This window comes from Alosa alosa, chromosome 2 (genome assembly GCF_017589495.1).
Source record: "Alosa alosa isolate M-15738 ecotype Scorff River chromosome 2, AALO_Geno_1.1, whole genome shotgun sequence".
In the NCBI taxonomy this organism is placed as follows: Eukaryota; Metazoa; Chordata; class Actinopteri; order Clupeiformes; family Clupeidae; genus Alosa; species Alosa alosa.
In genome coordinates this window covers 12,089,286-12,115,086 of record NC_063190.1, presented here as the reverse complement: position 1 = coordinate 12,115,086, position 25,801 = coordinate 12,089,286, and the positions used below count along the sequence as shown (strand labels likewise).

General features: G+C 42.3%; 2 protein-coding genes across 3 annotated transcripts; both read right to left on the bottom strand.

Moving 5' to 3' along the window:
* Window positions 1-3,421: 3,421 nt before the first annotated feature.
* Window positions 3,422-8,516, bottom strand: LOC125290941 (TOG array regulator of axonemal microtubules protein 1-like). The gene is made up of 8 exons (XM_048237398.1): window positions 7,464-8,516; window positions 6,501-7,002; window positions 6,023-6,227; window positions 5,184-5,289; window positions 4,767-4,999; window positions 4,362-4,520; window positions 3,672-3,797; window positions 3,422-3,556 (listed from the first exon to the last, which is right to left on the bottom strand). The coding sequence occupies exons 1-8, from the start codon at window positions 7,590-7,592 to the stop codon at window positions 3,544-3,546; spliced, it is 1,473 nt and encodes a 490-aa protein (XP_048093355.1). The 5' UTR covers window positions 7,593-8,516; the 3' UTR covers window positions 3,422-3,543.
* A 1,879-nt stretch (window positions 8,517-10,395) lies between these two features.
* c2h21orf91 (chromosome 2 C21orf91 homolog) lies at window positions 10,396-25,071 on the bottom strand. Of its 2 annotated transcripts, none has more exons than XM_048237308.1 (5): window positions 24,966-25,071; window positions 23,021-23,154; window positions 14,032-14,562; window positions 13,271-13,333; window positions 10,396-12,911 (listed from the first exon to the last, which is right to left on the bottom strand). In XM_048237308.1, exons 2-5 carry the CDS (start codon window positions 23,145-23,147, stop codon window positions 12,745-12,747), a joined length of 888 nt encoding a protein of 295 aa, XP_048093265.1. In that variant the 5' UTR covers window positions 23,148-23,154; window positions 24,966-25,071; the 3' UTR covers window positions 10,396-12,744. The 2 variants fall into 2 exon arrangements, with proteins under 2 accessions (XP_048093265.1, XP_048093264.1); XM_048237307.1 differs by lacking the exon at window positions 24,966-25,071 and adding an exon at window positions 24,898-24,955.
* Window positions 25,072-25,801: the final 730 nt, after the last annotated feature.

Genomic DNA, 25,801 nt, shown 5'->3' with positions numbered 1-25,801 from the left:
TGAAAAAATTATCTTTTAAATTCACACACATCATATGTTAAATTTGTGGCACAATTCAAACTGGACCAAAAAATAATTGTTATCTCTCCATTAACTCCCGTTCATAATTTTTTGAAAGATAGGTCCCATGGACCGGAAGTAGAAGGGGCGGGACTTCACCACTCTATTGTCTTATTGCTGTCTCATAAATTGTGAGGATTGCTTAACTAACCCTTCAGGAGACTACATAAATGTATGACCCTATACACTTAAACTATTTAATATTCACTATGTCAATATGAAAATATCGAAGTACCCATCAACATGCAAGACTTAAATCGTGCGGCCTTTCAGTAACGTTAACGTTACACACAAACGTATGACCCATGAAAATATTTTTAAAATTGTCCGTTAGGAAACTAGATACAAACTTTTACTATGTGTGATTACAGCATAGTCTTATCTGGCTGTCAAACAACGCTAGCTGCTACTTCAATATCGACAACATCCCTGTCTCATCGTGCAAGACTTGTCTTATAAATCGTGCAGACTTCAGTAACGTTGATGTTAGACATAAATGTATGATCCATGAAAATATTTAAAAATTGTCCGTTAATGTTACGCTAGAAAACTAGATACAAACTGATACAGGTTTTTCAACATGTCTACATCAACTTTTGATCTGTTACACGGACAAATCTTGTAACATATATTTGCTACATTTGTTTAAACACTTCACACACATCAATAGAGTGTCCCAGTGACTTCCGTTTTACGTCCGCTACAAGTGACCTCAAAACGAGTTCGCTTGCCATGCATTTCTATGGCGATATTATAACTATTTTCTGGTACCGTTTGAATTGTATCATGAATGTGACAATGTGATGTTTGTCAGTTTTAAATATAATTTTTCATACAAAGAAAACCACGATTCATAGCGTAGAAGTTTGATGGTGGCAGGTTTTGTGCGGGGCCGCTTTGTGAACTACAGTTCTTCGCTGCTACTCCCATTGTTAGCCACTAGCTGAGTAGCAGCTATAATATATTTGATAAATTCGCTCAAAACATATATCTTACCTGATCCGTTTTAGCCAGAGAGTCTTGGTCCTTGCATCTGCTGGAAAACGGAAGAAGGAACAGCCATTCCTGCTGGAATGGGCACACTGAGGGACAAAACACACTGCCATCTTGTTATAAATGTATCACTGCAAGAACGAGTGACGCGACGTAGTCTTTTTCATGTTTGTTTTCACTGCAGCTTTTATCTGAACAACAGCACAACAAACGGTCAAACGTTTTGCATTAAAAAACATTTTAATTTACAAACAACATATTTGCTATCAGGGACATGAAACGACTGGGACCAGAAAATAGCTTTTCTCTCATAGACATCCATGCATTTTTTCTGAGCCGAAAGGTCCCATAGAGTCTAGCGGAAGTGACTAGGACACTGGGACACTCTATTAGGGACAAAGGTCAAACCCTTCACAGTCCGTGGAATGACGAAAAATAGAAAGGAGACAACACAAGTTTTCCAGGGAGACTTACGTTTTTTTTTAACTGGACATGATTTATTATATCCTCTTTCAAAAAAGATCAACTGTATGGAACACTGTGGAGTACGTAATGCAGTGACTGAGGGTAGAACACTGTACGGAACACTGAGGACGACTTCTATTTATGCTGGTCATACTGCTCAATTAATGTTCCGAATCAGAGAAATTACTCTTTCTTTTTCTTACAATCCTCCATAGCTAATTAGACGGAAAAGTAAAATGAGTATCCTGGCAACGCACGTTCCATTCTAGAATTCCACAGGCATTTTCATGAATGTGCATTGTTACGGCCATACTTCGTTAGAGAGCCCTATCTACAAGGCTCTGGTTAAGACAGGTCTTAACCAGAGGTATTCTGTTGGTGAACAGGCGTTAGATATGGGCCTAAGACCAGTCTTAACAAAGACTAACATAGCACTTATGACAGGTGTAGCAAAGACTAGTTGGTGGAACCCGCTCCAGAGGTTTCCAGTTTCTCTGCGATGTGTTTAATCGCGTGCATTTTGCTGTCGCGGTTGGAGTATGCCTGGGTCCTAATATCATAAAGTTGAGGATTCTCTTCCCATAGTTCATTTAGCGATCCTTCGTGTTCCTGGGTCCAGAAACCAGCCATTTCCAAACGTTCAACGCAAAAACTAGTGAGTGATACACAGCTGGATACAAGGTAACTGTGCTCGCGGAAGTTCTGCACACAAAGCTAGTTGTTGTCAAGGGAACGAGCTGTTAGAATGTTCCCATTTGTTGGAAAATGGGCTACATTGGTCCAACATTCTACAACTCCACCCGACCCGACTGGACATGTCTAACTCTAACGACTCCATCCAACAAACACCAATAAACACAGACGGCCAGCCCACACTGACCCAACTGTTGGCGTTTGTTGGAGCAGTGTGCAAACTCCCTTAGAGAATGCAAGCTTCTGCTTATTCATAACAACGGCAACAGTGTTGTTAAGTTCTGCAGGGTCCTCCTAAAGATATGAAACTCCCCTGAATATTCATATAGGCATACAGTGAGTAATAAGAGTTGGTGTGGAAAGTAGGAGGGAAAGCATAATCCCCATAATCCTTTTTCTAGGAAATGTAAATAATCGTACTAGCTATTGTTTCTGGAGGAGAAATTTTGGATTACTAAACAAATCTTATTGCATAGAGGTGCGTTTTTTTTTCTATACATTCAATAGTGTGCATCAACTTTGCTTTGTCTGTCATTTGCTTTGTCTGTCATCTCCATGTCACGACTTTCTAATAAAGGTCATGCGACCCCTTTTGTCACGAGTTAAGGGTATTCTGCCTGAGGCAGTAATATTAGGAATATCCCGACAGGAAAGAGACTATGGCAAGAAAATGCTGAAGGATGTATATGTATTGTATTGACCAATTATCTGACTTACTTGGAGTAGCCACATGACTTGCATATGGCGCATGGGTCACATGCTATGTCCAAGAAGTGTCCATGTATTGTTGTATTTCTGCATGTATGAGGAGTTTTGGAAAAGACCATTGTACTCATGTGATTTGTATTACCACAATGTAACTAACGTGTATAAGATAGGGCCTCACCCTAGAGAACTTTGAGTAGTGTTACTGGAACGTGCTGTTACTAGTGACCTGCTCCCGGTATCGTAAATAAACCTACAGTGATTCCTCACACCTGTGTGCCTGGAGATTTTTGACCACATTTCCAACTTGTAATGCTAAAACATCAATAAACATGGGATGTTTCCTAATACAGGAGGACTTTGCTTTCTTGCCATGAGTATTTCAGCTATTAACAATAATCTAAATTTTGGTTGGACCTATTTGCACTTGATTTTGAGGTTTAACAGTTTATTAATGTTTATTGTTACAAAGTTTTATAAAGTTGAATCAGTGCAAACAAACACATTATTTTAGTTTTTTTATTTTATGTGTGAAAAGGATGTGCATTAGCGTATCTCTACAGCACCCTGTGTGTGTGTGTGTTTGTCACACATGGGTGCGGTCTCGTTCTGGCTCTGATGTCCACGTCAACGCAAAGGTCTGCAGGGGTAAAAAATAGCACATTACCAAAACAATTTACCCTGTATGTTCACAGATTAAACAATAATGATCACTCTGAAAGTAAAAGTGTTTATGGTGTCCGGTTCCAGTCCACCTTTTCTGGCATTTGTTGATAAAGTCCTTCATGCGGATTTGATCACTCAGAGGGGCGAACCTTTCCACCATCTTGATGAGGTCGGGATGGGAGGCCACTACAGACAGAATGCTACGGGCCTGATTCCTGTTTCAGACACCAAATACATCAACAGTCAGCACCCACTGATTCGTTAGTTTAGAATATATAAGCATTATGACTTTGAAATCATTTTGATGGTATACAGACTTATAATTGGGACAATGGCATGTTTGCATTGTCTCTGCCCTCCTAAAAGATCTCATATATGTAATGTAGCCTGGGTGAACCCTGCCAAATCTATGTTTGAATTTGCTCAGCAGATTTTCTTTGGAATTGAGTTAACAACTGAATATAAAACATTTGTTTACAGGAAAGATGTGTCAATGGAGATTTGATAATCAGTCAGCCAGGCTATAACTTTTGTGGACACTACTGGAAACTGAATCACAAATCACAAATGTTGCACTATATTTTAGCTGTAAACTCACTATTTCAATGCCATGCACTAACAGATAATTACATTCAGTATTGCTGCATGACATGAGATGACTTTTGGATACCTCATAATGGAACAGAAACTGTTGCTGATTGGTTAATTTAGAAACGTTTCTTTTATTAATTTAACGGACACTTTTATCTAAAGCCAATAAGAGAAATAGTGCTCCCAACCTGACTTCCAGTGTGTTGTCAAGGGCCAGGCAGCTAGCAGCATGGATGAAGCGGGCAGTCAGGTCCTTTTTGCCGGACAGGAGACGAGCTGCCCCCATGACCTCCGTCACTTTCTCCAGGTGCCGTGCAGTGCTCTTCCTCACGGCTGTATGTTTGTGACTAAGAAGAAGTAGAGAACCAATGAGTCACAGCAGGAAAATGGATAAGCCAGAGATCCAGGGGAGACGAGGAGACAGAACCAGGAGAAACAGGGGAGACAGAAACAACAGACAAACTAGGTGAGTAACAACTGATCATCAGACATCAACACAGCCAGTTAACACAGAAAGTTGAGAAACACTAAAAGCAATTAACCCGTACAACCCTGGAGAGAGAGAAAAAACTCTTTTTCGGTCTGCCTCTAACCTGAGTCCTCCGTTAATGAGAGCATTCATGCTGCGGATGGGGTTGGTGTTATACACCATGTACCCCAGGGCCAGATCCATGTCCTTCATGAAGCTGCTAGACTCTCCAGCCTTCGGCAGCAGTGTCCGGGCTGCGCCCTCGGCCTCTGCATCCATGTCCTGCCCCAGGTGAGCAAACAGGTGGGCCAGTGTCACCATGGCAGCACGGGACACCACTGAGCGCAGGTTCTTCACCTGGTTGGGAGGGGAAATTAGAATAACAGCTTGTACCACTTTAACTTGACATATATAGAATAGTAACAAAGCTAACATAATTTCTTTGGTAGCATCATTAAGGCATTCAATAGATATTGCCTAGTTTGAAACAGAACAAAAGATACATGTGCTCCAGAATGTTTTTCAGCAGAGAGCCTCTCACCTCTTGATTGACGGCCAGACAAACATCATGCAGCCTGGGTAGCAGCACCTTGGCGTGGTGTTGAGCCAGAGATCTAATGGAGATCAGGGCCTCGATCTTCTTCTCCCTGCAGCAGCACCAACAACACACTCACATCAGAGAAACATGGTAATACATGGACTTGGTTCAAGTATTCTATCCCCAGCTAAACTCTTACATGTAAATCCTATGTGTTAGCATAGCCTAGGCTATCTACTCTAAGGCCCTGTTTAGACGAAAACTATGCAACTGGTGATGTTTTTCTGCGTTTGACCCTGTCATTTAGACGCAAACGGAGGTTTTATCCCCCCGCAAACTCTGAGCTGATAGTTTTTTTGGGAAAACTCTGTTTGTTTGCGCCTAAAGAGGTACAAACGGAGATTTATGTGACGAGGCGGAGATTTTTAGTCAGTTCAAAAGATAAAGAGGAAGTGATTTGTTGCTGTTGATATTTTCGGGATTCTGATTGGCTAACATGGGCTTGAGCTTCTCGTTACACTGCCACGTACAGGTTTGGCATGCTCTTGAATGCATATTCCCGGGTTAGTGTAAAGGAAAACTTCTCTGTAAACTGACAGGTGTACACAATGTTATTTTTTAAAACGGAAAGGGTGAAATGTCCGTTTATGAAAATAGCCGGCCACGCGTAAACGTAGCATAAAGGCACACTGTTCTTTTAACATAAATATCTCAGCATAGTCTAATCTATTTTAGCTAAAAGCCTACAATTTGTCTGGATAGTGTAATAGCTTAGCCTATCTTGGCAAAAAGCCTGTAATTTGTTAATATATTAGCCTAGCCTATTTAAGCTATACTCCCACCAGTCATCGTCGCTGAGCACTGTAAAGGCCTGCAGGAGGGCCTGCTCGGGACAGGACAGTGGGCGCAGTTTGGCCAACTCTGGGAGATTCTTGGCCAGCTGGGTCTTGTTTGGATGCCTCGCCTCGTTCACTTTCCTCTTCTTCACCTCCTTCTGCTCCCTCGTTTCCTCCTGCCTCCCTGTCAGAGACTCAACAGACTTTTGCTCTGGGAGGTCAAAGGTCAAACATGTTTAGGTCAAATCCTGTCTACAATTGCCTTGGCAAACAACTATGTTATTTGCATTGATAACTGCACTGATATTTAATTAGGCTTATAAAGACTGAGAAAATGTCTGTGTGCAGTGTCTTACTTTAGTGTTCATCATTTGGCCTGCCCATGATGTGTGGATCCTTTTCTGCAACTTTAGGCTAGCCTATATGAGTCAATATTTTCTGTGTGCGTGTGTGTGTGTGAGAGACTGTAAGAGAGACTACTCACCTGTCACAGCAGTGACCACATTGACTGATATTGTCTTCTTGAGACGGGGTAGTCTACTCTGGAACTGACTGTGACTGGTTGTCTTTGGGGGGGCGGGGATAGCAGGGGCAATTGGTGAATTGAGGAAGGGCAGAGTACGGAGCGCCGACGGTGTCCTGCGATCCACAGACCTGAGGCTGCCCACAGAGCTGCCTGTCTGGTCCCAGGCTTTGGTATCGTTGAGACTGGCGAGTTTGATCTCCTCAGCGAGTTCCAGGACCTCCTGCAGGAGTTCCTTGTTAGTCTGGCGCTCTTTCTGCTGAGCACTCATGGGTCTCAGCGTAGCCCTCGCAGACCGCTGCAGCTGGTGGTGGGGGGATGCAGGGGGTATGGGGGCTAGCAGCTTCCGCTGGCCAGGTGCCGCACTGGCATGCAAGGGCTGGAGTGGGCCGCAAAGCATTGTGGGATTGTGGGGCAAGGGCAGAAGATGAGGCTGGAGATGAGGAAGCAGCTGATGCTGAGACTGCAGAGAGCGAAGAGGCAACAATCATCAAACATGGCCACCATCTACACCCTCTAATACACAACTGTCCAAATGCCATGCTGCGGTTGAAATCTTCACTATTTCTCTATAGTGCACTATTTAGTGAATAACTAAGGCATCGTTATATTACTACATTATTAATTATATTTTATTATATTAAATTATAATTACATTACAAAGTAGCTGTATGAACTCTATCATAATTTGTGTCTATGTAACCACTAACCCAAAAAGTCTGATTGATAGTCAGATTTGACCAAAGCTGTCACTATGGTAACCATAACCCTGGCACAGTTCAAAAGTCATCATCAAACCACAGTTGAACTTTGACCTTTACCCTTTCAACATAGATGCCAAGTGTAGGGAACATGATATATTAGATTTAGTTATAGTTTAGGCTATATAAAAACACCTGCTCTTAGATATTTGAGGGAACTCACACATGCGGTACAGATCAGGGTGCCGGTGTTCCGATTCTGCTCCTGGCGTAAAACCAGTAGCTGTAGCATCATTTCTTTCATCTCCTCATTATCTGCATGGAGTTTTCCAAACTCCTCTTGAAAATCCATGGTACTTGGCTTCAATCAGCTAAAATAAAGCGTATTGAACTTGAATCTATAATCTAGACTGAACAAAATCCAAACTATCTAGGATACTGAGAAGCGTGTGGGTGAGTCCTAAGGTGAAGATGCATCAAGTGATCTGAAAAAGAATCTTCGCCAACATTGACAGGAGTGCAATTGTGACGTCACCATTATGACGTTAGGGCCGCAGACAGCAGGTTGGACTTAGTACTTAGACTTAGAAGTAACGTGACATCTAACCACTTCATAAAACAAATACATAGCCTAATCCTCAGTTATTTCCCAACAAATGCAAGTGAATTGTTGGCAATAAGATTCTGCTGATTCCGATAGGCAATGTGGCCAATAGTCAAGGAGGATGGAAGTATTTTGCTGAGAGAAGATGCGAGTCCTGCTATTAGCCGGGTCCGTGGGTTTCACCCCGGGACATTTGGAAAATACTGACTGCTAAACATACCATTTTAAAACCGTTTTCTAGGGACAGAAATAGCAATACCTATAGCGCCCGTCTTCTGTCTGACTGACGTGAACATTGTACCTACCAGCAATATCACTGAAATATCACATGTAGACAATGGAGAGAACCTTTTAGAAATTATGCGAATGGGTTAGCAAAACCATATTTTTAGTGAACAGATTATCCCCCTCATTTCTTCAGTGGTTCAGTCACTTACGCAGACGCACACACATTGATTGAGCGCTCACATCACTACCTCCCATGCCTCTTTATCTAAATTAAGAAATATTTCCTAATCTGGAAAACGTTTAGGCTACTTCATTGTATTTTCGGCCTGCGGTTCCATAATACGAAATATATGAAAACAGAATAGGCTTATATGGGCTGGGCCAGGTCAGTTACTAACTCCCTTATGTCAAAATAAACTGATTTGATCCACAGCAACCTCAAACACCACCAAATCAGGGCGATTTTAGCGAAAAAGCTATCAGATATTGAACAATGGGATAACGTTTCATCATCAGTTTTATTGATGCCTGAAATGTTGACATTGCTGAATACAGAGATGTTTACATCAAATAAGCTCTGTTCTAGAATTTTTGGTTTACATCCACCTGGTAGGCAAGGGAGACGTTGAACCTATTGAACGTATAACTATGCAGCTGCCTCTCGGTAGGCTACATCTTTAGCAATGTCAACATTTCAGGCATCAATAAAACTGTTGATGAAACGTTATCCCATTGTTCAATATTTGATAGCCTGTCACAGGAACGTTATTTTCGCTAAAAGCCTATTCTGTTTTCATTTATTAGCATTTGGTGTGATTATGTAATCAAATGACACTCATGATAACTTGAAATAGAAGGAAGATAGGAATAGACAGTTTGTCCAACGACCCACATGCACCGAATTCAAGCCACAGTAGGCCTACACTGAAGACAGTAAAGCATGGTGGTGCACAATTCATGTTATGGGGATGTTTCTCATACTGTGGTGTTGGACCTAATTATCGTACACCAGAGATCATGGATCAGTTTCAATACATCAAAATATTTAAAGAGGTCATGTTGTCTTATGTTGAAGAGGAAATGCCTGGGTGTTTCAACATGACAATGACCCAAAACACACCAGTAGGCTAAGCGAGCAAAGTGTTGGTTCCAGACTAACAAGATTGATGTTATGGAGTGGCCAGCACGATTCCCAGACCTCAATAGATAACTTGTGGGGTGACATCAAAAATGCTGTTTCTGAGGCAAAACCCAGAAATGCAGAGGAATTGTGGAATGTAATTCAAACGTCCTGGGCTAGAATACCTGTTCACAGGTGCCAGTAGTTGGTCGACTCCATGCAACATACAGTAGGTGAAGCAATTCTCAGAAATAATGGCAATGTAACTAGATATTAGTGCAATGATTCAAAGTAAAGCAAAATCTTAAGACATTGTTCAGTTATACAGTAAATGATTGAGTTTGTAAAGAAAAAGGCAGGACAGTCTAACATTCCGTTGATCAATTTTGGTCATGTTTTGATGAATGTGCAGTGTTCCCAATGCATTGATATTATGGAACTAACAGCTATTCTAAGGATTTTGAGCTTTATTCAGTCTTTTTTAAAACACTATTCTGCACATAACAGTACAATATACTTATGTGAGATATACTTTATTTCAGTTTTTGACGGTGTTTGAATGTGCTTGAAGTTGTGAAGAAATGCAATAAAAGAATCGACAAACATCAGTTTGTCGAAGCGTACAGTTGAAGCGTATGTTTTAGTCTGACCAGAAAAATAAGTTTGGGAGCAGCATATGACATTTTCATCTTTAAGAAGTCTGATAACGCCATTGAGGTCAAATTGACCATTACTTCAAGGCCTCTCATGAATAAACCCTTCAGTGGGCAATACATACAGTATCTGTATCTGTACAGTATGCATCATCTCACCACTGGCTCACCTGTGAAAGCCCTCTGAAAGGTTTTTTAGAGTTTCTCATCCAGACCTCTTACACAGTCAAGTTCTGCATATGGGAAGGTCCTGTAACAAACTTCCAAAGGCTGGCGAGTTTGACCAGGGTCCTTCAATTCTAATGGAAACACAAGGACTGAGAGGACCGAGTGAGAGCAGGTTCGTGGACAAGTTTCCACCTCCTTAGGTTTTACCCCCAACGCCCGTATGGAAACAAGCCTCGTGTCAACGTGATGGAATTTTCCCTCTTTGAAATATAGGTCACAGAGTAGAAGAAAGAAAAATAAATGTTCACACATATGAGACTTGATCCTTCCCCTGCCAAAAGGTTTTTTTCTTATTCTCTCCAACAATGACCGTTTTATCCCATTTATATCTTTTAAGAAAATAACTTTATTTGTTTAAAAGGAACAAATACAAATCAGCACTCAGGTCATTCTCTAAAGAGCTTAAACGAGGACATTATTGCATGTTGCACGTAAAACAGTCATAAGCAAATACCAATAAACAAAACAAGGAGATGCACTGAAAATACTTGATGTAACATGACATTAAAAAAATCACGCATTCACCAGAGTAAAATAAGACAACAAAAACAAAACCATAACACCCATTTTACAGATTTCTGCAACACTCTCAGTTATCTGTCAGCAAGAGTGAAACAGGAGTCCAGAGACTAAGAGCTAAGGCTAAATCCTCCTACAGCAGACGAACTGTACCACACAGTTGACCAGCAGTGCAAGAGGAGTATGATGAAGAGCTCACACATAGTAAGTACTTCACACATAATACATACCTTCCCTCCCTGAACTGCATCTGTCCTTTTGTCTGTGGTTTGAAATGTTACAAGCTCTGTTTTGTGAGGGACATCCAGCTAAAACAGAACTGAAATATAACTGACCGACCACGCAATAAAATACATTTTCAGTCATTTAAAACTAAATAAAAAATACAAATACAGAAAAATTCACACCTTCACACCAAAAAACGCACACAAGAAAACGCAAGCACAATATTTCACGACAAATCCCCAGTGGGGTAAAAATTCTTCTCTTATGAAGAGAGGAGGGTGCATTGGTATTCGGAAATCCAAGTCTTACATATCTCTAGACAACAGTGATTTGAAGAAATCCCTATACATAAATGCAGGGATGGGACTATGTTGAAATAGTTGTATTTCTCTTAACATCCATGAGGGGGCCTCATGGTTTCAATTCTAAATTCAGTCTGAGATTGCTTAGGGGAGACTGCATAGCCACAACAAAGTCTTAAAGGACTTTCAATGTCAAGTAAAAATGAGAAAACTCATGAAAATACTGAAAAAAGGAACACTATACAGAAAAGTGAAAATAAAACTGTTTACTTGTATTTAAGCATTGTTAAATGTAAACGTAAAATTAAAAACACTCACACAAGAAAAAAATAAGCCTTTATCCTACAATTAAATGGAAAATACAGACAACCAACAAAATTCGAAAAGGTATGATACAGTGAGCAGTCTAGCTTTTAAAACTGTCAATTATCAGGTATTGTGCCTTATACGCCAAAAGAAACAAACAGACAATAGTCTGCCTAGAAGACTTTGGTTAGAAGAGGTACCAATTCAAATAAGCTATAATATTTAATATTGCCATGTCCCTTTTTAATATTTAAGGCCCAGAATGTGCTTTTTCCCCCTACTAACTTTACACAGCAGTGAATGCATGACATGTGACAACTCAAATACAAAGTGAACACACAGAAACAGGATGACATGTTGATACAATGAGAACACAATGAGAACAGAACCACAAGCATAAGCAGCTGCAGGTGTCAGCATCCATCCATCCATTCATTCATTCACTCATAACATCCACCCTGTAACCATGCTTGAGCGTGTTTAAAACAAAAGGAACACTCTAGAAAGCACTGCAGAAATTACTCGGAGTCTCGGAGAGTCCCACACTTTGGTTTTACTTCTCCAAAGAAGTGGCTTGGCCACCGGTACCACTTCAGATTATTTGACGTGGAACTTTCCCCCCTCTGCAGATGAAAATATCACACAGAGTCCAGTGCAAACTCCTCGCTTGCGAGAGTAACCACAGCAACAGTGGAACTGGTTCAGCAAAACCGTATGGTGCTGAACTCACACCATAGCACACAATGAAAGTAATCCAATAATAAAGCTAAATAATAAATAGTCAAATAAAAAATACAAAAGAAAAAGAAACACCTTATTGCAACAACCAACCCTGATAAAAATCATAGTTCATGATGATGATGATGATGATGATGAATCATAATAAACTGCATTAGCGTGTGTAAAACTCATCTGATAAAACTCTGAATTCTGCATAGTGGTAATACAACAGAATCTTCCTCTGGGTCCAAGTCTCAACAACTTGCTTAAACCAACACAAGGTGTCATCATCACCAGTGGAGTCTGTTCTTTCTTTTTTTTCTTGTCTTTACTTTCGAAAGTCTTCAAGTATGGCATATTTAACCACCCTCAGCTATGCGGTCAGCCGTAAAGCACTGGCAGCACAGAACACTGATCTGGACTAGTCCACAGCATGTCCTCTGCAGTAAAAAGGTGCATCTCTCAGGGGTTGAGAGGAGAGGAGAGGAGAGAGGGGAGGTCAGTTCATCAGTCCAGAGGAAAGGCCTTTTCCGAGCGTGAGCGAGCGAGCGAGCGGCACAACATATTCCAACCCTCCTGGGAGGCGTTCCACTCGTCCCTCACTCCACTGGCGTGTTGCTGGCCTTCACGCTGGCCCTGCTGATCTGCAGCCATGGCAGCTTTGCGCAGTTCTTGAAGAGCTGCTCAATGGCAATGTGCCGCACGTGTAGCTGGGACGACAATGAGTCTTTTTCCTGCACAGCGCTGGTCAGCTCCTCAAACACTTCTACAGACGGGGGAGGAGGGACTTATCAGCTGGGTGTCAAAACTATGTAATCACGTAAATCATTTTATGAATGAGTCTCGATTTCAATTGCTTTAGTTTGAATGTCTGCCTAAAATAGATACCTACACCTTATAACACAATAGGTAACTATAATTTTGCGTGTACAAAAATATACCTGTGGAACTATCTAGATTCTAGAGGGACAGTCCTTCTAAGACCCTTCCATCCCAGAACCTACTAGTGAATGGCTCTAAGCTGAAGAGTCCTACACACACACCTTTGTTCTCTCACTCAGAAATAGTTATGAAATACTAGATAACTAGTGTACATCCAAGCCAAAAAGACAGTGAGTCTCTTACTTTGGATCTGAAGCAGCAGCTGTCCATTCAGCTGATGAAGCTCTTCAAGGCTCATATTGACCACTGGGGAGACAAAATAACCACCACAAACATACAGTCAAAATGGGAATGACCAGCTACAAAATAGGAATTAACCGGTAATCATGGTCATCCTACGTCTGGACATTCCAACTTATTTACACAGTACATTATCTTCTGTGGCAGTACATTCTGAAGATATGAGCAGACTCAAGGACAAGTGACACAAGTCGACCCGGAGAAGCATTCTCCCCTTCCACTGACAGCATTCTCAAATCTATTTGGCCATGGTGATGTATGTGGTGTGAGAGGAGTGATGAGATAAAGTCTAGACAGCCTGGCAGTGCGTGGTACTGATGGCATACGCAGACAGACAGGATAGACTCTGAGCCCTGGAGCTATGGCTTTCTGACGGCTCGACTTCCTCCAAAATGGGTGAGAGAGACAGATGGGGGCAGATAGAGGGAGGGGGAGAGAGAGAGAGAGAGTGTGGAAGGGAGATAAAGAGAAAGGGAGAGCCAGCAAGAGGGAAATGTGAATAACTGTGATGAGCCACAGTAGCTAGGATAAATAATCATCCTGATTCATACACGAATCACTGAATTAAACACTGTCTAACACATGCATATACCCACACACACCAAACACCATCGGCCTCTGTGGACCACTTCCAAGTCTGCAAACTCAATGCACACTCCAGACGCCAGTTAAATATTCAGCAGATGGGGGCAGTGTTAACTTACACTCCTCTTGGCTGTGTGCTGGGTATCTTCTCGGCTGTGTGGCTGACGTGTCCCCTTGTGGCGACTGTGCGTTACAGAGTCCGGTAACGTCCCTCTTCTGTACTGCTCCTGCCCACCCTCCCGGCAGCAGATGCAACCCCAGGTCCTCGTCGGTGTGGCATCCCAGAATGCCTTTGGTGTAGTCGCCGTTCTGGACAACGGCGGGGCCCTCTGCCCAGTGTGGTGCGTAGCGTGGCACCTGCGTGTCAGACTGCGGTAGGAGCTTGCGTTCGCCCTGCTGGTTGTAACAGAGCAGCTGATGCCGAGAGCCAGTTTGGTGGCCCGTGGGCGAGTCCGAGTCGGCGGCGCGGTTCTGTGCGAGCTGCACAATCCGACTGAGGCGCTGACTCAGCGCCCGCTTCACACCCTCATAGGCGCTACGTGAGCCCTTGGCCCGCGACAGCTTCTGGTTGGCGATCAGGTGGTACTTCTCGAAACAGTCCCGATGCCCGCGGAGAGACTTGGAGTGGAGAAGAGTGGAACTACAAACACCTGAGGGACAGAAAAAATATATATGTAAACACCTGTGAAAGCTTATTAAAGACTATTAATGAGTACTGTATTAACTCCATTGACCAGCATGCTTTGTGTTATAAATGTTTATGTTGTAAAATGATAATCTGTATGTACACCAGTCACATGCCTTTGTTTGTTTTGCTTTTATTTGAATTATTTAATCAGCCAATGATTATTTGCAATTGTATTATGCCCGAAAAATTGCGGGGAATCTGAAGGTTCCATTTCCTCAGTGAGGAGAAGGCTCGTCAGTCCCAGTTTGCCCTGAGAGAAGAGAGGTCACTGTTTTTCCCGCCTATAGGTGCTGTGGTCTGTGGAGACTTAGCTGTGCTTCAGCCAGTTCACCATTCCACCGCTGAGAGCTCAGGGTCCTGTTGCGCCATTGTTTATATATCCTGTTTATTGTAACTTGTGCCTGGTACCTGTATATTGTTATATCCTGTCCTGTTTATTGTAACTTGTGCCTGGTACCTGTATATTGTTATATCCAGTCCTGTTTATTGTAACTTGTGCCTGGTACCTGTATGGTTATATCCTGTTTATTGTAAGTTGTGCCTGGTACCTGTATATGGTTATATCCTGTTTATTGTAACTTGTGCCTGGTACTGTTATGTGCACACCCGTTAAGAAGTTACATATATATGTAAAAAACATTGATGCAAAGAACAATTTACAGATGACTGACCAATTCTGAATTCGCACAACCTAGAACTAGGGATGGGCAAAGCGAGGCTTTGTGAAACACTGAAATGTTCAAAGCAATTGTGCCGGAATTGTTTTGAGGCTTCGAAACAATTCCGACTAGGGATCGACCGATATGTTTTTTTCAGGGCCGATACCGATATCAATTATTACCAAAACAGGAGGCCGATAACCGATATGTAAAACCGATGTCAGTTGTAAAAAAGGGGGGTAGATGGTAAAGGCGATATGCTGCAAAAATTTTATTCAAAAGCATTTCATTATGCAAATTTTTCTTTCTTCTTTTGATACACAATTGTCTATCAACTTGCATCACTTGCAATTGTATATCCTGTGTAGGCCTATCATGTTAATCCAAGAGCTGAGTGATAGCAATTATTTTCATAGAGTAGGCCTACACAATGGGCTATGTGCTTGTTAAGGGACCTGTCACAAAGAGGATGCTTTGCCATCGTGTGTGTGAGTGTGCGTGAGAGGTGCATGCATGATGGCAAGTGTTACGGTTGAATAGTTTAACAAAACAGTTTTAAAATAGTTCTAAGGCTATTTAAGCATGCAATTTGTGTCCATATGCTATAAGCTACACTTTTGAGAGCCTAAAAGGCACGTTAATAGCCAGCTCAGGACGCGATTCAGTTCAGGTCGGATCAAATTACGACTGGCCCTGGGTGCATGTAGTCTTTTCTGACAGTCCGTTTCAAAAAGGAGCAATTAGACTTTTTGACGTTCGCTATCGCATAATTTAGGACTTGTCTGTACTATGTCCGCCGAGGTGTCCCGTTATTCACAATTAACGGACGAGGCGGAGCCGCGGAGGCAGAGAACTCCCGACGCGCAGCACCCGAGTTTGTAGGCTAACTAGTAAACAGCATAGGCCTACCACTAACGTGCATCAATCGGGAATTTGCTAAATGAAGGAAGTGGGTGCTTTACTTATTGATCCGGATCAAAGAGACAATAGCTTACAAAGTGGTGTTTTTGTAACTTCAGTGTAGATGATTGTGATTCATTGCAACTTCAGCAATGTAGGCTACCTCCCTTACCTTCAAAAAGTAGCTCCGTACAGCTGAAGCCCAGTCTACAGTCTGCCTCAGTGAGAATCCTAAACTTTCTCTGTGTTCAGTCTTCGATCCTGATTGGCTGCATTCGTGCTAACTAACAAATCAGACGGTGTAGTGGGCGGGACAATGCTCTTGACCACAGAGTAGCAAATGCAGGAAGTGAGAGACGCTTTACAGACAAAGTAGCGCGTTTCGTTCTTTATCTATTTCAATATCGGCTTATCGTTGGAAAAAATGGCCGATGGCGATTATTATTAAAAATGCTAAATATCGGCCCTAATAATCGGCTAGGCCGATAATTGGTCGACCCCTAATTCCGACACCTCAGAGCTGTATATGGTGGAACAAAGCTGTCAAATGCTTCGTAGTGGAGAAGCAGATATTCAAGTCCGTGGCTTGCTGTGTAACCTATGTTCCTGGTCTTAGTCAAAAGCTAAGCAGTGATGTCCTTGGCCAGTTACTAGATGGGAGACCACATAAAGTGACACTTTAGCTAGTGAAGGTCATTTCTGTCGCTAGTGTTCTCTAAATCATTTTCTTCTCATAAAAACTCTTGATGTTGCAATATGTTTGCTTCATTTTTGAGCATACTGAGAATTTCTGGTTGAACCTGTGTGGTTAATGATGAAGTAAGAAGCTGACCATAAACAGATATATTATCTGAAACTACACCAAACGGAGAACGAACCACAGTTGAGCAGCCTTGGCTCCCGTGCAAAAACAGCAAAGTTAACCACTACACCATCATGGCTATGGCTTAAGCCAAGTCTACACTGTTAAATAAACGCACAGACACATAACAGCTTGCTGCCGACATCGGTGAAATGCACCGAAGGTTCACTTAGCCGTGGTCACACGACATGGCCGTTTTGAACCATGTTTCAAAGCAGTGGTCACATGACATGGGCGTTTTGAACCTCATTTCAAAGCAGTGTTTCGAAACTCATGCTTCGAAAGCTCGACACTAATTTGAGACGTTAGTTTCGAGCGTCACATCCCTACCTAGAACCTGTTTAGCACTAGTTAGGACTAGGAATTTATGATGAAATACTGACTGATGGAAATAATATTTAGCTTAGTTTTTATATTAAATGCAAAAGATTTTGTATTTAGTTTGCCAAAAATTAGGCCACCCAAGTGGTTTTTGACATTGCGTAAGACGATTGAAGAGGGCGGAAGAGGCACGCTCAAGCCTCCTCGGTGACAGCGTTAAAGCTTCTTATCAGCCAGGGATTTAGGCCATAACGAGATCTTACCCAAGACAAACACAGACACTTTGCCAGGGGTCTACAGTAGGTCAATCCCTTAAAAGCTCTAATGAGGTCGTTAGTGTCATTATCTGCCCCACAGAACCACGACATGCCAGCAGTACCGCAAGAAGTTTCACATGAGTTTCAAAATGGGGAGGAACATCTCTGATTGCTGAAAACAGACCAAAAAGGACTGGGCTAGTGTCTCTCCCCTATGGACGAGGGAAATGCTGCCTGACTGGGAGAGCGGCCACATAAGCTACGCACTGAGCAGAGGCAAGCAGCACAGGAAGCAACACTTTCACTTTCACATCACAACAGCCAACCGAAATGCAAACAGAAAACAGAAATGCAAACAGAAAACGGCACACAGCACTCACTCGCCATCTGCTAAACCTCAACGCCTGAGCAAGGCCTGAAGTGCTCTCCTACTCAACCACAACTAAAGTGCAGTTCTGCCAGTCATCACTCTATAGTTCTAGAAACTTTAACCACCATTTTGAAAAGCAGACACAGAAGTAACCAAATGGGTTTATATATTTTTCACTCATCAAAACATTTCCTCATGAGCCATGCTGCTACATGTAAAGTAACACAAATGTACCTCAGCAATTAGACATGTCCAACTTGTGCATCCATGGCATTCATTAAGCTGGCTAGAGTTGAAACACCACAGCAGAAAGATCACATTCACTTAAACCTAGTGGAAACAGTCATCAAACAATATATGTTCCATCCATGATTGATGATTAATTTCAGATGAGGGCTCATGTGAAGAGGCCTCCACACATCTGCTAATTAAAGAGCGCGGACACTTTATGTCACTTGCACACGTACCCCAACGCCAACTACCAGGCAGTGGCAAAAGGGTTCAGCAATGGTTCAGCAGGGTTGTATTGGAAACAATGGAATCAAATATAATTGAACGTCGAAGGCAGAGTGCGCCGCACTCATGTTGGCGCCTATGTGTGGCGGCCTTAAGTCCGGTCATCTGTGATTGAAAAGCTTGGGGCCCTTGTCCCAGTAGAGATGAGATCTCATTGCATCTCATTGCTCTCTTTTTTTAGGTAACAATGTCACCCAGCTCAGTCAGTGCCTGACACTCAGCACAGGCAGCTGAAAAAGACACTCTAAACTTGATGACCTGACTTGCCTTCTTCAACGCCTGCTTCCCCGGCCTAAACAAGCTCACTTTCAGTGCTAATCAGCTTCAGGTCACAACACCACTGCTCAAGCCTGACAATACTGCTAAGAAGCACTCTACTCAATGTTTACAGAACAGTTAGTCTCAAGTCAACATCATTGGTTGAAAAAAAGTGTTCCGTAAGCATTTTATTACCCAATAAGTTCATATATGTGTCACTGTCTTATCTATCTGGATAACGATGTAGCCTAACCCAGCAGTGTTTGTCTCATTATTGTTTTGTGCTACATAGACACAACAAAACACTTGAGGTTGTGCATTATTGTGGATATCATCGAGGCTCCATCAGCCCCCTCATGTATTTCTCCATGTTGCATGCTACTGTGTGCTACTGTATGGATACCTGCTTCCCTGTTCTCCCCATACAGACTTCCTTCCTGTCTCCCAGCATGCAACCTTTTCCTCTGATTGTGTCTCCGCCAAGTGCTAATGCTGCTGTCTCTAAATAGACATCTTTCTGAGGCGCCGCCACAAAGGGCTCCATCTTTAGTATTTAGGCATCGAGTTCAGTAAAGTGCCTTGAGACATTACTCAGTATTGATTGAACTGCACAGAGCCAAAAACTGTCAATGTTTTCAAGTCAGAGGCAGGAAATCTGTTGATGTTTTTCTTTCACTGTGTGCGTGTTTTGAGTATTTCTGTATCCAACACGTGAGAGGCAACAGGGTCATGAGATTGGGAGCAAGGGTCATAGGCAGCAGGGCCATGGCAAATATAGCATGTCCCACCTAAAGTGAAGCGAGATGCCAACAGCTGCATGTCTAAAGAAAGACCTCCCAGCCACCTCAGGGAGAGGGCAAACAAAACCAGGAAAAACTGAATTTGGCATGAGACTACTACTCATGTTAGCCCTTCTAACAATGGCTAAACTTATCACGCTAAGCACAACCACCTTGTTTCACAGGTTGTCTTCAGTTTGGGAGTGTGTGTGTGTGTGTGTGTGTGTGTGTGTGTGTGTGTGGGGGTCTCATTGCATCAGCATAATTGTGCTAATAATAGATCTGCAAAGCACACACATTTTAAAATAATTTAAGCTACACATTTCTCTGAATATGCCTCAGTGCCTCAACTGCTTCTTGGCCAGAACTACAGCTCAAGAGCAGCACTTTCCCCAATGCTATTATTTCTCATGCTCAGACAAAAAACAAACAAACATTAATCTGGAATATGAGAAGCCATTACAGACGTGCAGAGGCCATTTCTGCGGATTATGTGACCCGGCAGCCTGTGGGATGGAGAAGCCAATGGCAGAATCAGTAGATCAGACTAAAGCCTGCTCCAAGCGAGCCCCCCCCCCCTCCTCAATCCCCTGCTACTCCAAAAACAAGCCCCGCTGTTCATGGGTGCTCTGGCGCTACAGGGTGAAAAGTTCATCCCACCATGCAGTAATTTGGAACAGAGATAGGGATATGTGTGTGTGTGTGTGTGTGTGTCTTCAGAATATCCAGTCATTCACTACAAAGTGCCATATATACTGAATAATCATGGTATAGTTATGAATGAATGGATGTTCATATGCTGTGTGTGTGTGTGTGTGTGTGTGTGTGTGTGGAGGGAGAGAGAGACAAGAGTTTACTGGAAAGCTGTAGGCCAGGTCATACACACACTGGCATCTGCAACACAGCACACGTGAGTGCATGCAAGTGTAGTATTGTTTCAGCTGGGCAGAGAGCGCTGGCCTTTGGAATGTGCTCGCCACTGATCCCGCTCCACTGCACATATCACTACCACCAGTGGCACATTCCGTGTGCAAGCAAAAATTCCACTGCGGTTACGTAATAATAGGATAAAAGAAGTTAACGTGCTGCTGGGTTGGGGGCTTCAGAGAGTGGATGCTCTCTGACAGATAACTGTGGCTACATGAACTCCACAGACACACTTCACATTACTGTCTGTGGTCCTACTCTAAACAGATGCTGACCACTTCCTCTTGTTTTAGCTGAGACAAATGGTGGTGCGGTGCATAGCACATGTAGCAAGACCGTCTAAATAATTTTGCTGTTCAACCCAGGCCATTAAGCTCTGAATAGATACACTTCCTGGCATCCCTAAAAGAACAAGCATCGGCTGAATTAGGGACACGGCCCTCATTGATTTTCTTTTCATCTCATTTCAGTCTTATAATTTATTAATGCTTCATCGATTCCAGACGTCATTTTGAATATAACTCAAGAGGCAAGACATTCTCCTGCACCAGCCTTTTAGAATCAAAACAAGAAAACAGCACAACACAACAACGTCAACACGGCCGACTAACACAATACACATCCCTTGTTTCAACAACGAACAGTGGCCCACTAGCTGCTTTCCGAGATAACGTAAGCTATGAAAGAACTACTGCCTCTGACTCATGCATGCGTGTGCGCACTTGTGTGTGTGCGTGTGTGTGTAGGCTTCTGTGTCACACACCCACTGCAGGCACAGGCAGGCCTGGTTAGAGGCCACAGTGATGGAGTGTGGTCTGTGATGGCAGTCGTGTGCTGGCATGTCACAGGCAACAGGCAGTGGGTGTGCATCACTTACTTGGTAATTCACAGCTCTTGTTGTAGCAAGTGTCCACTGGCTGTGTGCGGCTGTGGTGTGTGTGTGTGTGTGTGTGTGTGTGTGTGTGTGTGTGTGTGTGTGTGTGCCGCCTGTAATGGCGCAGAGCAAAGGAAGTGTAAGCAGATCCAGGTTTGGTAAATATTTTCAGCATGTGTGCCAAAGATCCTTGATTACTAGCAAGATAGAGCAATGTAATTCGTTACTATGGGAGCAAAACGGGACAGTTCCGGTCTGCATAAGTGGGAGTGTCACCTTACGTCACTAAATAAACTTTCTCTCTTAATAAGCAATAAGAACAGATAAACATAATTGTGTTCACAGTATTATTATCATGCATGATACCAATGAATCATTCTTTAGGACATGATATGAATAATTTAATTAGTCATGTGAACTGAGCTAGCTAGCTAGCGCACGCTAGCTTAAAATGCTATACAAGTGGATGGGAGTAGCTATGGCAATACGCTAACAAGTGACTAGTAGTTGAATGACTTCGCTTAAACTTAATATACTGTTGCAAATTCACTTGAGTATAAACTATCCACTTTAACTAATGTCAGTAATGTTATTCAGCTAGTTGTCATTTCAAAGAAATTACACTTCTCCGTTTAAAATGTTACCTTAGCTAAGAGGCTAGCTAGCATGCTAACAACCGGACAGTAACTGGCAGCAGCATGGTCTGATATTAAGTTATTTTATTACAAATCCGAACGCTAAAAAATTACACTTTTAGGCTTGAAATGATCCCAAACACTTACAGATGACAATTTTCCAAAAAACCCTCAACAAATCCAGAAAGACATAATGACCAATTTATTGGTAAAATTCCACAATTCTCCATTGACATTAGTGCAGCGAGGGTTTACTCTGGTCTGCATAAAGGGGGACCCCCTCCCCCCTTGCAATAATCGAACGCTGAAATTGTCGAACGTTTGCGCCTCTCGCTCCGCTTTAACCCTCTCTGTGTGTGCTGCTCACAGATTGGCTGATAAGGTAGAAATATGCCTGCTTCTACTGTTAATGTCTGCCGTTCACAATGGGCAGCTGACCAGAATCACAACAGGGTCATTCCATTTTCTTATCTCTTAGGGTTCCATTGCTTCATTAAGCTGCAGCCTGACAGGACATCACTAGCAATAATGTAGCAATTTTGCGCTTTGTGGCATACAGGCAGAACATAGTTAAACTAAACTTTTGAGGCGATAAATGATGGGTGACAAGTGACAAGCAAATCACCATAAATCTGAGGCTTTAGCGGTCAGCATTTATTTAACATTATGCCACTAATTATAACAACACTCTGTGGCAACCTGGCAATTTGTAGAGCTACCGCAGCCTACGCTTCACAGAAAACAGCATCCCCATCCCCACACACACACACATTGTGACTGTCCAGTTGCAGCAATTCAGGCTGTCACTCACACTATCAATCAGGAGAGAAATTTCACAGCATTCCATGAGGTTCAGGCTCTGGGCTCCGTAAAGCGTCTTGAGACTGTATAAATAAAGCTTAACTGCACTGAATTGAGTCTTGTCAAGTTTATCTGGGGAATTTAGCCTGCAGCACAATGCATGAAGTAGCACAAGGCATGAAACAGTTTTGGAACTGTAGCACTAGATCAAATGACTTGATACAGGAAGTGTAGCTTAGCAGCCTAGGCTTTATCTCTTACCTTCAATGCTGAGCTCGAAACAGATGTGGCAGAAGGACATGGTTCCTGTGTCTGTCTCCAGCTTACAAACACTGCAGATATTGTCATCATTCAGGTCTATGTTCACAAACTGTTCTTCTTCATCCATGGTGTTCCTGAGGACACAGGCAGTGGAGAAAATAATGGAATGAGTAACTAGAAAAGATTATGTTAATTTCATAGACTACTGGCTAAATATAATTATGTAACAGACATAATTTGCAGCCGTGGCCTACTGGTTAGCGCTTCGGACTTGTAACCGGAGGGTTACCGGTTCGAACCCCGACCAGTAGGCACGGCTGATGTGCCCTTGAGCAAGGCACCTAACCCGTCACTGCTCCCCGAGCGCTGCTGTTGTTGCAGGCAGCTCACTGCGCCGGGATTAGTGTGTGCTTCACCTCACTGTGTGTTCACTGTGTGCTGAGTGTGTTTCACTAATTCACAGATTGGGATAAATGCAGAGACCAAATTTCCCTCACGGGATCAAAAGAGTATATATACTTATACAGACAAAATCTCAAATTCCATCTATAAAGGTATGCATGATATGTGTATTGCAAATGTACTTTCTTGGAGAGACTGCATAGTGACTCGTTAGCTAGAACCTGAGTCTTCTGTGTTTACAGAATAAATGAGTTTACACAGAGTGAATCTTGAATGTTGTAACTAAGTAATTTCGTCAGTGATCGCACAGAATCGTGCAACCCAAATATAAGTAACCAAAGGGATAACCACAAATTAGAAGCGCACCTTCGAAGTCTGATGTACTTTACTAAAATGTCCAGTGACATACAAGTCATGTTGAATACTATACATTAAGCACTGAAAGCAATGGCTTAACAATCTGCATGGAAATCTTTAATTAGTCTAACAACAGTCTTAACACCTTGTAAGTCAAACCATGCCTGCTTGTGATTAGTTTTCATATGTAACTTTTACAACTATTTTACTAACGATAGCCACCTACACCTAGACATCCATTATGATATTAGGACAGGACGTTTACATCAATGGTTTCAGCATTAAGCAAAAGTCAAATTGGGAAGGAATTAAGTAAACCATGAAGGGGAAGCATAAAAAGCCATGCTTATCTTTTATTACGTTGACCACCAATATTGTATTGTTGCCCTGCTTAGAGATACCCAGTTGAGTGGTTGGTCAACTACGATTACGTTACAAGTAGAAGAGCAGAGTTAGACAGCTGATCTGACCTTCATTACCTAAACAAACCATTATGTCAAATCTATCCATGAACAGAAAGTCTAACCACACACGCTGTGTTGCTTCTGAGGATGATCAGCTAACGTTAAAGGAAGTACATAATGCAGGAGGACAGCAACGCTAACGTTATCATACTTTAACACTCACGCGTATTTTCTGACTGTGAATAACTCGGAACTTGGTAACGACGGTTAACGGTACGGTAACGATACCGTTACTGAGCTAAACATGTGTTTGTTAACGTTTACGTTAATTCGATAGCTAACAGTATCAAAGCTAGCATCCATCTAACATTAAGTTAGGTAAAAGAAACCAGGCAGACACACAACGTTTGGAAACATTAACGTTAGCTATCTGGTATGGGCTAAATTGTCGTTCATTATGAACAAAGACAAGAATATAGGCTAATATATTTAAGCGTCGTATATACATTCTAGTGTTAGCTGGATGATTATCAGGGGTCGAGCAGCTAGCTAGCTAACAAAAAACCCAGCCAAACTAGCGAGATAGTTAGATGGCTATGTATCGCTAACGTTATAGCAAGTTAGCAATCGCTTGTCGACTAAACGTTACTAAAAGGGTGACCGTTATCCGAGTTCAATTAGCCTAAATCTGACACAAAAGCCCCTCCAAATCACCTTATAGCCTCAATGATTACGAAGTATATCATCTGCTCCTCTCTAAATTTTATCAACATTAATCTCACCTTACACGACTCCCACACGCTGGACTGAAAACCACACTGAACCTTTCCCGTTCTCAACAACACGCAGACATCAGTTTTGTTATTGAACATGCACGCGCACGCAGGCTCGCCGCAGCCACAAGTAGTCGACTCGATTGTGAGGTTGTGGGGGGGACTGGACTCTAAACAAGACACTGCAACGGGAAAAACCATTACGAAATGAGATGAAACAGAAAATTATTTATTAGAGGTGTCACTGTAATATATATATACATAGAGACAATCTATTATTTTAGGAGCAACATGGGGTTATCCAGGCTCATTAATTTCAGTGACAATGTCAAGTATAAACAAAACACAAGCAAACCAAATTGATATTTAAACTACCATTTAAACTTTATTTAAACAACAAAATTGTGTAGACTGTCTATTGGAAATTATTCCTTCGATGCCAGGCTACCAAGGCCTTTATCTGGTGGCATTGACTTTCAATTCCAAGGCCTAGACTATGTCGTAATGTTATTATTAGCGCTCTTTATTTCTCTGTCGTTTAGGGTTCTTCTCGGAAGAAAGGAAACCTCGGATTGTTTTTTTCTTTACGTGCTATGGGGAATTCCAGTACCAATACAGTACGTCACCACAATTTGCATGGCCATGGAACGTGGACATTATTTTTCTCCAAAACAAATGTCTGTAGGTCCATACTGAACCATAGAATAGCCTACATTGTTGTATGCAATGTTATTAAGCTCTTCTTCTCCTCCTCGTTCTTCTTCTTCTTCTCCTCCTCATTCTTGTTCTTCACCACCACATGCAGTCCCCTGTCATATCCACAGGGAGGCGCAAATGTTCAATTT